At 35.4% G+C, this 13,730-nt stretch overlaps 1 protein-coding gene across 5 annotated transcripts in view; it reads right to left on the reverse strand.

The window, feature by feature from the left end:
* Positions 1-13,730, reverse strand: part of LOC121378193 (protein FAM149B1-like) — a 125,193-nt gene that overhangs the window by 75,171 nt on the left and 36,292 nt on the right. For 4 of the 5 annotated variants that reach the window (XM_041506268.1, XM_041506267.1, XM_041506270.1 and 1 more), the window contains exon 1: positions 1,075-1,925. The exons of the other annotated variant lie outside the window; for it this stretch is intronic. In XM_041506268.1, coding sequence (XP_041362202.1) covers positions 1,075-1,337 — 263 coding nt within the window. In that variant the 5' untranslated portion in view covers positions 1,338-1,925. Of the gene's footprint in view, positions 1-1,074; positions 1,926-13,730 lie in introns of those variants that run through there. 5 annotated transcript variants of the gene reach the window in all.

A 13,730-nucleotide genomic window follows, 5' to 3' on the forward strand; every position in this document is an offset into this window, starting at 1 on the left:
ACTAAGGAATTTACTAAAAGTTATTTATTTCTCAGCCGATTCATTTGTAAATTGCACACAAAATTAGTATTTTGTTTTGTTATTTCCAAAACACTTTTCTTCTTATGTCAAACCAAACTGAAATTACATTTTGTTTTTTATACATGTAAAAACATAGCATGATAGAATGATAGGATGGACTATATAGGTCTGTTCCCTAACTGTGGAAAGTGTGTGTGTGTGGGGGGGGAGAGTCATGCAGGAAGCACTAATTATTATTTTATGCCCAGAGAGCCTGTCATCCTTTTTCCCTATGCGAAGATGATTAAGTACAGTTTTATGTTATAGGTTTTGAGTATATTTACAAAACACTAAAACACATTTAATCATCGGCTATTAGATGTCAAACATCTGGTAATCTTTTTACTAAGTCTTAGTGGAACCCCGCTATATTTTTCCATTAGCTAGTGATCTTTTATAGGCACTTTCAACAGGATAACACATACCATATATGTATGTGTGTGTGTATATATATATATATATATATATATATATATATATATATATATATATATATACACACACACACATACAGAGAGACAGACAGACAGACAGACAGACAGACAGACAGACAGACAGACAGACACAAAGAGAGACACAGAGAGAGAGACAGACAGAGACAGAGAGGCAGAGAGACAGACAGACAGACAGTCAAAGACATGAGAAAATGATTGACAAACGAGATGTTTAGAAACAGACTGAGATAGAAATACAGAGGTGAAGACAAAATGATTTAATGAATGGATGAATGAAAAATTATTAAATAAACTTGTGAAAGCAATTAACTACATATGCAATTAAACTAGTTTTGTACCAGTTTAAACATATATTAACATATTAGTGGATATCAAATTATGGCTGCATGACTTCACTGATGTGGTATTATGGAATATACCAGCGAGTTGCAGTCAGTATATTAAGGATATGGAATCATGCATACCCTCTATACACTTACAACACATACATGTATTTTCAACCATATTGGTACTTGCTAAAAACAAAATTTAAAACATTAAAAAAAAAACCCGGACATACCCTCTGATAACCAAAACATCTTCTAGACTGGCATCATGGAGAAACGGTCCGGATGACGAAATGGTCATCACCCGCGTGGACACGCGCGACGATGTGGACGAGTGAGGTCCCCGCCCCTGGAACAGGTGTGGAAGCTGAATGCTGTGTTGCCTGGGCCGTCCCGAGTATGCCAGTGTATAGCAGGCGCGTGACCGCACTCCCCCCAGTGGGTTACTCGACCCAAAAGGGAGCAGGGCGCTCTCCACAATATGTGGGACGGTCATTGGGCATGTTAACTGGTCGAAAAACACGTCTTGAAAAGGACTACATGCATTCTGTGTTCAATAATCCTGAGGTTCATAACTTCAATAAATAAATATATCTCTATAAGTCTCCAGTCTTTTATTTTTCAAGTTCATTGAATGAAAGTCACTTTCAAGCCATCTGGCATGTTAAAATTGTGTTAAATATGACTGTATGCATTCTCTGTTAAAGAATCCTGAAGTCTGTATAAAGAACATCTACAGTCTATATGTATACTATAAAAAAAAAACACTCCCTGCAATCTTGATTAACTTCTTGTATTAAATAATCCAAAAGTCCAAGTACAAAAACATCTCTCACAACTTCAATGACAGGAAGTCACTTTCAAGAGAATTAGTGTTATTTTGAATGTAAAAACCACACACTGCAGAACCTGTGTTCTGTATGGCCAATAATGCAATATTTTACAATTCACCACAAAGTTTTTTTTAAGAAAAACAAAATCCATTACCTGGCTCCACTTTCAAGTCATCAAGTTCATTCTGAACTTGGCAAAACCTAGCTTTCTTTTCATACAGCCCAAATGGCTTTGTAAAGTCTTTGTTCCTTCAAATAAATAGTTGGCCTCCATTATTTGAAACGAAAAGAAAACAATCCCTGCATTAAGCAGCGATGGTGGTGAATGTTTTACTCATGTTTTTGAACGAACATTAACCCTCGGAAAGTGTAATCAGAGGAAGAAACCCACATTCAGGTGGATAGCTTGGTCCTTCTGGTTTATTAAGTACTCCAACAGAAAACAACAACTCTGAAACAAAACTGCAAATCTGTTGCAGTAGAAACAAACAACTAAATAATTAAGGCACTTGAAAGAGTTATATCCATTTAAGCCACTTCCCGTGAAAAAGGATTAGTGTACCATGCTAACATTAAGGATAACCTTTCAGGTATAAAATCTTGAAAATAAATAATTAACAATTCATGTTCATCACCAGCCAAACTTTTAAGTAATAAGTTGTTTTTTTTAAAATCACAAATCACTTGTTAACTGTTTCTAAGACAACTAAAATCCATTTGGGAGACATCCAACAGAAATATTGAACTCCATGGAATTTGAAAAGAATACTGCCTAGAGATTCCATGCATCACTTAAAAGGCTTTGTTCTGACAATCACTGTACAACTTTTGACGTACAGGTGAAAACATAACCATAACCATGACAACAGTTGCTGGAACATCCCATGATAACTGACTGATGCTCTGAATCACAAGGCTCGGCCCGCCTATTCAAGTGGGAGGTGTGTTTTCATGCAGGTAGGTAACAAGCCCATCATGACAAGCTGGGGAAAGCAAGTTGCTATAGTTGGGTTTATAAATAAATAAGCACACTCTCAACTGGCTGATGCTATGTATATACATTACAGAATGAGGGAACACCCACCTATCTTTGTTCAACAGATTGCAAAATATTTAAACAGGCAATGTCATCATCTTCACAGCACCCCCCTCTCAACCTTCCACACCTCAGCAGCCTGAATGGACTGTTCCCAATTGCTTCCATCATAAATCCAAAGATTTCCTTAATTAAGGCAGAAGCATCGGAGTTTGTGTATTCAGTGTGTACAATCAGAGTGAGTGTCAATATACAAGACAAAATGTTTTATCTTATCAGACACACCTGCACCATACATGACTGTTGATGGTGGCATTTTGTCGGGTATCAGCAGGAGAAATGTATCCTGGTGACATGCAGTGGGCCGACATGCAGTGGGCTGGGCCGGCGGTCAATTCTGGCACCGACAATAGTACGATCCTGCTCATTGAGTTTATGACAAATATTGACGTTTGAACATCTATCTGTCCATACACATGTTCGATGGCTCATTACAATCTCTGTAAATGTCAGATAACAAGTGAAGACTGATATTAGCCAGCACATATAATTACACGTATGGGCATACACATGTATATAGTAAATTACTTAATGCTCTTATATTGTTTGTTAAAACTTGGATTATTAATGAAGTCGAACAGCCTAGATAAATCTGCATCCTGCATGTAGGTTTAGGTAAATAATTATACAGATACTGTAATAAGCCAGTTTTAATATTTATAGTCAGTACCTACAGTTAACACTATAGCTAGTACTGACAATGTTACAACTGTTCATTCATATGGTTACAACAAATATTGATGTTTGAAAATTTATCTGTCTATACACATTTGCAATGGCCCATTATAGAATCTTTATTAATGTCAAGACACTAAAAAAAAGTTTGTTTTGTTTAACGACACCACTAGAGCACATTGATTTATTAATCATCGGCTACTGGATGTCAAACATTTGGTAATTTTGACATATAGCCTTAGAGAGAAAACCTGCTAAATTTGTCCATTAGTAGCACAGTATCTTTTATATGCCCTATCCCACAGACATGATAGCACCTACCATGGCCTTTGATAAACCAGTCATGTTAGCTGTCACATAATTACAGGTACAAGCAAACTGTAACTTACTTATAATGTTTTATTTAATGATGCACTCAACAAATTTTATTTATGGTTATATGGCATCGGACATATGGTTAAGAACCACACAGATATTGAGAGAGGAAACCCACTGTCGCCACTTCATGTGCTACTCTTTTTGATTAACAGCAAGGGATCTTTTATATGCACCATCCCACAGACTGGACAGTACATACCACAGTCTTTGTTACACCAGTTGTGGAGCACTGGCTGGAACGAGAAATAGCCCAAAAGGCCCACCGACGGAAATCGATCCTAGATCGATCGCGCATCAGGCGAGCACTGTACCACTGAGCTACGTCCCACCCCAATTTCATATACGAGTTTAGACTTTATATACACAAACCCTGATGCCAATTGCCAATGATAACATGTTAAAGTCTGTGGACTTAACATTAGTCTAGTAAACAAATAAATGTGTTTACGATACACCTGTGCCCTAATGATTTTCCAAATAATGACCATTTTATAATGGTAAAACAAATTAATGACATGCATTTTTCAGATTTAATTTTCAAGCTGTACCTGGTCTTGAGAAATTCTGAACAGACATTAACAGAACGTGTGGAATAACAGATACATGGAGTCACTCTGACTTGGGTACTAATGTGTTCTGAAATGCTTTGTAAATATTTATAATTATTTTTAAAAATGACCTCGGAAAAAAATATCTTCAACAGGTCAGGTCAGGTCATAGGTTTTAACGTGCACATGCTGAACAAGCTGTTGTAGCACACGCCTGTCATGGGCACAGGTATCGACTTTAACCAGGTCCTCTGTCCAGGACAGGAACTATCTTCAATCATAATCAACACTTCAAATATTTTATGGGGAGCCATATCACTCTTGCTTCCTGCTCATCACCCTCCTGAAATTAGTCCAAGGAGAGTAATTTTTAGCTCCTGTTAATTAGTGTGTGAATTTATATTGTATCAATATGGTAGTATCTTAAAGGGCTCCCCATAATCTAAGGTAGGGAAGAAGGAAGGAATGAATGGGTTAAACATCACACAGATAATGAGATAATTAGAAAGGAAACCTACTGCCAACACGCAATGGGCTACACTTTCTGATTAAAAGCAAGGGATGTTTTATATGCAGCATTCCAGACAGGACAGTGCAAACCACGACTTTTGTTATACCAGTTGTGGAGCACTGGCTGGAATAAGAAATAGCTTAATGGGTATCTACTGTAGACCAACAGAGCATTAGGTGAGCACTTTACCACTAGACTAAGTCACACACCCAAGCAAGTAAGGGATCTTTTTAAATGCAGCATTCCATAAACAGGATAGTACAAACCACAGCCTTCCTTACTAAATGTTATACCAGTTGTGGAGCACTGGCTGGAACAAGAAATTGCTTACTGGGGATCTATTGTAGATTAACGAGCATCAGGTGAGTGCTTTACCACTGGGCTAAGTCACACACCCTAAGTTCTATGGAAGTAATTAATAACTCCCCTCAATTTTGTTAATGGTGAGGTCTGTTTTAAAGAAGAAACCAGAGATATGAGCTCATCATGCTACATGATTACCATACAAGAAAAGGTTTTTTTAGATCATGGTAAAGTATGAAATGTTTGATTTTCATTCCAATATACGCCTCCCTTCCAATACATGTTTAAGCCCATCTCATCAGTGAATGGACACGCTTATATCAAACACCAATCAAAGGATTGGCAATGGATGAATAAAATATTGGCCAGGATAAAGTAAATTGCAAAATTGTCACTTGATTAAATATTTGTCAGCAAACATGCCAAAGATGTTAAAAAGCTGTGCCCGACAAATGATAACAAATAGGAAATCTCCTTGGATACAGTGACAATGGACATAGGTGTCACTGATTGGTGGGTCTCTTTTGTCATGACAACAAAGAGCCAATCGAGGCGAAAGGTGGAAGTTACAGTATATCTCCGTCGTCATCATCACAGTGTGTCTCGGTGAAGCCCAGTTTGTTGACATCAGTTATGGCAACTACAATGACTTGACACTAAAATAGAAGCTGTAACAAGTAACTGTTAGAAAATCTGAAAGGTAATTTACACCAGGTACAATTTGTGAAAATTATCATCAGGTATAGGTATTAATACAGGTGTGCGTCTGTAGAAACCATGGTCGATATTTAATATTGGAAATAAATAGTGATTGAAAAACTGGGGTTACGGATCAAACAGTCAGTCACAAAATCATCAAATACGAACTGAAATTAAATTTGACAAATATATAGAGGATACTCACCGAGTGTCTTGTGATATCATAATTTATCAGCATGAGTTGATAAAAGTATGAAATCCGATGCTTGCCGAGGATTTTTATACTTTTATCAACGAGTGCTGATAAATTATGATATCACAAGACACGAGGGGGTTATTCTTTTTATCATTCGTTATCATTCTTTTCATTTGCGACAGTTGTAAACAATGTCAGTAACTAGCAGAACGGCAGTGGCGTGACGTCACTAATGATAGGTTTAGCGCTGAAACAAACACAATGATGTAACAACATATTGTCTTGTGATTAAAATTTGACCAATCAAGATTATAAGAAGTGATATCTCCTGCAGAGAATATCGCAGGAGATATCGCAAATTATAGTGCCAGCAATATCTCCTACAAAAGCCTTTAATGGATGATAAATACATGTATCATAATAATTTCACCAGAGCTCAAACTTCATTTTGTGGAATGGGAAGCAACCTCAGATGTTTAAGTCTGGAAACAAGTTTTTTTGTTTTGTTTAACAACACCACTAGAGCACATTGATTTATTAATCATCGGATACTGGATGTCAAAAGTCTGGAAACAAATGCTAGAAATTAACAAGCAGTTTGTTTTGTTTAACGACACCACCAGATAAAATGGATTTACTAATCATCGGCTATTAGATGTCTAAAGTCTGGAAACAAATGCTAGAAATTAACAAGCAGTTTGTTTTGTTTAACGACACCACTAGAACACATTGATTTACAAATCATCGGCTATTAGATGTCTAAAGTCTGGAAACAAATGCTAGAAATTAACAAGCAGTTCAGAATCAGTTCCAGACCACTTGTATCAGACTTGTCTCTCATTTCATGTAAATTTAAAGTAATCTTTTTTTTTTAAATTTATTTGCAATATCTAATTTGATCCACCTGTTGACATACATGCATATAGTTCGCACTCATTTCTTAATTTCAGAGGCGAAAGTGAGCTAAGAAAAGAAATGAAGAAATTTTAATTGGTCAGGTACTAAAGAATGGCCCTAGGGTTAGGGTTGCATAATGACCTAAAATGATCCCCCCCCCCCCCCCCCCCCCCCCCCCCCCCCCCATATTCTGAATGCATACAAATTATCTGTGAAAACTATATCGTAAGTTTTGGAAGAATAAATATGGAACATTTTTAAAAAACGGCAGAAAACAGAAACACTGTACAGATGATTAAAAATCTGAAATTGCACATAAATCCATAAATCTTTCATCTCTGTAACGTGAATAGTTGTAAGATGTTTTAAGATGGAAAGCAAACACTGCCTGTGGCCCCGATTGTCAGAAAGCATGTTGTATATTTTGAGTGACAATTAATTGCCTCTTGGGCCATTTCAATTTCGAGTCTTGGTAAATTAAAATAAAAATTGGTATCTTTAAAGATGTAATTAAAAGATCAACTGAATTTGACTACAAGTACATCAAAAAAAAATAATTAAAAATTAAAATGACAAAATTACATGTACTGAAAACAAATTGCTGTCCAGTTTAAATTCTTTGTTATATTTTTTTTTTCTTTGTGCAGTTTCACCAGATGTTCAGGGTAATGACTTTATTTAACACCAGGAAACTTGTATTTACCCCAAAGACCCTACTAAACTTGCCAGTATTGGAAATAAGAACTTGTACGTTTGTCTCGACAAGTGAAAATCTGCTCGGACAAGCAAAATGAACCTCAATGGTTGTCCAGTGGACAAGTAAAAGTGTCCAATGCAGTTTCATTTTGAGCAATCAAAAACATTGTTCTTGCACTTGAATAAAACAAACCACTTATTTGGACAAGTGAAAATATTGGCAGATAAGTAGATTTCTACATGTACTTGTCCGGTGGACTAGTGAAAATATTGGCAGACAAGTAGATTTCTAAACGTACTTGTCGGTGGACAAGTGAAAATATTGGCAGACAAGTAGATTTCTACATGTACTTGTCCGGTGGACTAGTGAAAATATTGGCAGACAAGTAGATTTCTAAACATACTTGTCCGGTGGACAAGTGAAAATATTGGCAGACAAGTAGATTTCTAAACATACTTGTCCGGTGGACTAGTGAAAATATTGGCAGACAAGTAGATTTCTACATGTACTTGTCCGGTGGACTAGTGAAAATTCCTGCTTATTTCTGTTGCTGCTTGCCCATCCAATCTTTAATTATATATAGTTCAAACATTTACATAAGCATTATCTTTCCACAGCTTAATGCTTCCATACAAACAGTTATAATTCAGTTCTTAATCATACTTTTCACCAGAGGCAACCCATTCCTGAGGAAATGTGTCATTACCATGGTAACCGAAATAAACATATCAAAATATTTCTCAGAATACCATGGAGTGCTATAATACGGTCAAAACACAACACAAATTCATGATGGATCGATCTGCACTTAAAAGCAATGGACAAAAATCAATTGGTTTTATTTTAGCGTCAGATATATTTTTTTCTTCATAATAAGCGCCATGACTCATCAGCAGGGATGTTTTATTGCTAATCAGCAGCTTTTAGTAGAAAAGAATTGTCGCAGGCCGGGCTTTAAAAATTGTATGAATGAAATTTCATTTGCGCATCACTTGCGCCTGTGTAGTTTAGTGTAACCTATTTTTAGTTCACATTTAGCATATCATTTATATGGTAATGACGGGTTACCCTAAAAAGAAATGGGTCACCTGTATATTTTTTTGCATAACCAATAATAGAATTTGTATTTTCAAAAGACCTGCATATTATCGAACAAAAGTTAATACACAGTATCAAATTAATGGGTGTGTCATTTTAAAGAGGATACATGTCAATGTCTAAAGCTTTCTTATAAAGTTAAAGTGTGTTTTGTTTAACAACACCACTAGAGCACATGGATTTATTAATCATCTGCTATTGGATGTCAAACATTTGGTAATTGTGACATATATAGTCTTAGAGAGGAAACCCACTATATTTTTCCATTAGTAGCAAGGGATTTTTTTATATATACACCATCCCACAGACAGGAAGGAAGGAAATGTTTTATTTAACAACACACTCAACACATTTTATTTATGGTTATATGGCGTCGGACATATGAGTAAGGACCACAGATTTTGAGAGAGAAAACCCACTTTCGACACTTTATGGGTTACACGTTTTGATTAGCAGCAAGGGATCTTTGATATGCACCATCCCACAGACAGGATAGTACATACCATGGCCTTTGTTACACCAGTTGTGGAGCACTGGTTGGAACGAGAAAATATCCCAATGATTGCGCATCAGGCGAGCGCTGTACCACTGAACTACATCCTGCCCCCTCCCCTCCCCCACAGACAGGATAGCACATATCACTGCCTTTGATATACCATTTGTGGTATCGTGGCTACAATGAGAAATAGCCCAACTGACAGAGATCAACCGTAGACCAACTGCGCATCATGTGAGCACTTTATCACTAGGCTACATCCCGCCCTTTGTTAAAAAAGTAAATACATAACCTACTGAAACTATTTTTCATGTAAAACATACCAAAAGAAAATATATTGCATTATCATTAACATCATTAAAATTACACACACACACACACACACACACACACACACACACACACACACACCCTCCCTCCCTCCCTCCCTCCCTCCCTCTCTCTCTCTCTGTGACTTATGTTGTCTGAGTTGATATTAACATTAGGTGACGTCACGTAAATGGCAAAGTAACACAAGAAATGCTTTTTATATTTCATAAAACAAGGAAACCTGCTGCCATAATGAAATTATACTATCATTTTCGGTTTATACTTTTAGTATAAACCATTTTTGGGTATGATCTTTTTAATGGTTATGATTATTTTATTGTAAGATAAAAAAAAAAAAACTGTAGCTTTTTCAAGTTTTTCAAAAATGATCGTTTTTCCATCTACTGGATGGGAGAAAAATAATCCTCGGGTACATAATATGATAGACAACAAATTATGTACCCTCAGGTGGAATAGCCCTGTCCCACATGGACACATATGAAGGATTCTTTTACTTACATGTACTCACTCTCTCTCTGTGTCTCTCAAGCATGTCTACCTACATCACTCATATACACACACATACAAACCCACAAGAGTTATTTCCCATGACCTATCTTACTTTATTACCCAGCTTGAAGAACATGAATTTTCAAGTAGTAATTAAATTAAAATGTGGATTTATAATCACGGTCTATGTATCAAGTTACCTGTTGACATTTTGACACACATTCTATGGATAAGACTGCAGAAGAAATGAGATACTTTAGTCAATATTGTCATTATGACAACCTGTAGTTTTAGTGTCTCCTGTATGTTATGCAATTGTGAACCTATTCATAAATTATTTTATGATTGAATAGTTTAAGGACAGAGTTCATAATCATATGATACTGTTGAACTGGGTATCACTAGGGGGTCTTAACAAAAACGGAATATTTTAAATACTGATAATGATATCATGTGTATGCATTAATTACAGCATTTTGAAAACTTAATGTAAATAGAAAAAAACTAGTTACTGCCTCAGGATATCAGGTTTATCCTGTGAAGGTTAGAATAGTGAAGGTTAGAATGGTGAATGTTGCAAGGCTCTGCCACCCAACAGCCGATGTGTATTTTTGTGCTGGGGTGTCGTTAAATATTTATTTATTAATTCATTCATTTGCTACCTATCCTATCTAAAATACACTTGTATACAACTGAAGTCAAGGCATAACTTCATTTGTAAATGTACGTTATATTTGACCACATGCAAACATTAATGGCAATTTTACTGTTGCAAACTGACATCCATAAATGGTTAAATACAACACAGTTATCACCATTTTAATTCAATAAATCCATTAAAAAACGTTGGGTTTTTTGTGTCAGCAATCGTTTAAAAAAACAAAAAACAGCGTTATAACAAAAACAGTCACTGCTATTGTGTTTGGAGTCATCCACCTTATAAAATAATTATAGCGCAAACAAATTAAAACATAGGTTTTCATCTGTTATACAAGCTCCTAACTTTGTTTTTGTAATTTATTGTTTTAATAATGACAATGCCAACCACTATTACCAATTTCACTTATTCCAAATACTTATTGCGACAACTGGTGCTCTGTAACAAATACATTGCTAAGATTCATGATTGGGTATAATTGCCATTATTTACTTTGAAATTCCTCTCAGTATCACATAAATAACATCACACAAATATTTATAAACTGGATTTACATCAGAAAATTTAGAGGAACATCCATTTTGTTTCAGAAACGATTCAACAGTGATGTTTCAAAAGTAAGCATATCTAAGTAAACAGTGAGAAGCAGACCTGTCAACCTTTAATCAAGAGAAAGCAGGAGATGTGTGTTGAAAAAGCAGGAGATTTTGTCAAAAAGCAGGAGATTTTTTAAATTCACACAATTTAACCCAAAATCGCAAGATTTAAGAAAAACATTATTACAATAAGTTATATGAATATTTTATAATGTCATATATACTTCTTAACCTTAGATCTTGGCATTAAAAAAAAATAAAAAATATATATATATATATATATATATTTTTTTTTTTTTTTTTATTATTTTTTTTTTTAAAGTTTAAATATTATTATGATTTAATACATATTTAAAAAAAATAAAATATTTTATCCAAAAATGTTAAGAACATGAACAAGAAATAAAAAAATTAATTAGTACATTTACGGTATTACACTTACAGCCTTACAGGTTGCGTTACATTATCATTTGTGGTTAGTGTACCTACATGTAAGTACCAAAGACAAATTTATATAAATCTTATAAATTAATATTCAGTTTTTACTATAATGAGGAACGGTGGCGTGGTACTTATTTAAAATCATTATAATGATGCAATAAACATTGTATTTTCATTAATCATAAGTAAAACCTCATTACGGACATCGTGTGAAATATATTGGAATTATACCCATTTCCATGAGTAACTTTATGTCAATGTCAAACACAACATTTTTTAATTGTACAAAAATAATTTCTTGAAGTGTACCCTTATAACCAACATTTTACCGCACAAACATACAAAATTAACTGACACAAGTATGTTTATACAGATAATTGGTCTTTTCGTTGTCTTGCTGTGACATGTGATTTTAACATGCATCGTGTGTATCGCTGTCAACTCGGGAGTCTGGCAGTTCAAATTTGTCATAGTTGCATTATGTAATCCAGTGGGAAGACATTTTACTATTCAGAGGTTTTATAGAACTAAATTGGATAGGTTTTTTTTTTATATGGCAACACCGAATGTCAATACACAGCCTGTTGAATCCCACACGCTTCGTAGCCATTCGATGAAAGGTTATAATAAACATCATTTTATAAACTCCATTGCTTTTTTAACAATATAAATAGGCTATCCCACAATTCTCACTTCGGCAAAGGTTAAACAGTCGGGACAATTCGGCCTGTTACATTCTCGGAAACCTAAAGTAGTCGACATTTTCCGAATGAGAAAAAAAGGCAGAGTTACTTCCCTTCTGTTATTTTGACAAAAGAGGATCGATTTTTTTTTATGCTTACAAAAATGTCATTTAACAGGAGAAACTGTCTCCCGCACAGGTGAAAAGAGATTTGATCAAATACCGGGAGACTCCCGCAGAATCCGGGAGGGTTGACAGGTCTGGTGAGAAGTAGCGTTTGAATATGTAAATATGCTCTTGGGGAATCCCCAGAAGTTCTGACACGTTAATGCTGGTTTTAATACCGCTAATAAATTTGACTAGCCAATATAATTTCTCATTATATGCAGATGAATTAACGGAAAAAATTTAGCAGGTTGCCTCTGAAGACTAAATGACAAAATGAACATGTGTTTGACATCCGATAGTTGATGATAAACAAAACAATGTGCTCTAGTGGTGTGGTTAAACAAAACAAAAAACAAGAAATAACAATTTTGTTGTACTGTTTACTACGTAAGAGAAGACTTGGAAGGAACCAACTACAGTTGTCTCTAGTTGACAGTGTTCTTGTGTTGTGTTGTTGTTGTGTTATGTTGACAGTGTCCTTGTGTTGTGTTGTTGTTGTGTTATGTTGACAGTGTCCTTGTGTTATGCTGACAGTGTTGTGTTGTTGACAGTGTTGTTGTGTTATGTTGACAGTGTTGTGTTATGTTGACAGTGTCGTTGTTTTATGTTGACAATATCCTTGTTATGTTGACAGTGTTGTTGTGTTATGTTGACAGTGTCATTGTTATGTTGACAGTGTCCTTGTGTTATGCTGACAGTGTTGTTTTTGTGTTTGTTCTGTGTACTCCGCTAACAGAAGACTTCACAGAAGACCAACTACAGTATAATTTCTGTCTCTAAATAAATATTGAGCAAGACTTGACAGTGTGGTTGTGTTATGTACTACGGTTGTCTCTAGTCGACAGTGTGTTTGTGTTATGTTCTGACACAGTACTACCTTGTACCCCGTAACGAAAGACTGGTAATCTGTCATGAATTCTTTCCGTTCAGTGACTCGCACAAAGACCACACGACACGGAAAGAAGAGAGCCGATATGCAGGATTCTACATGATTGCTGATAACAATTAAGTCATTGTCCTGTAAGAGTTTTGTCCCATACAATCGCCGCGGCTCAACTCCATCTGGCTTTATTAAAAAGAGATATCCAATATGGGTGG

This window comes from Gigantopelta aegis, chromosome 8 (assembly GCF_016097555.1).
Source record: "Gigantopelta aegis isolate Gae_Host chromosome 8, Gae_host_genome, whole genome shotgun sequence".
Classification (NCBI taxonomy): domain Eukaryota; kingdom Metazoa; phylum Mollusca; class Gastropoda; order Neomphalida; family Peltospiridae; genus Gigantopelta; species Gigantopelta aegis.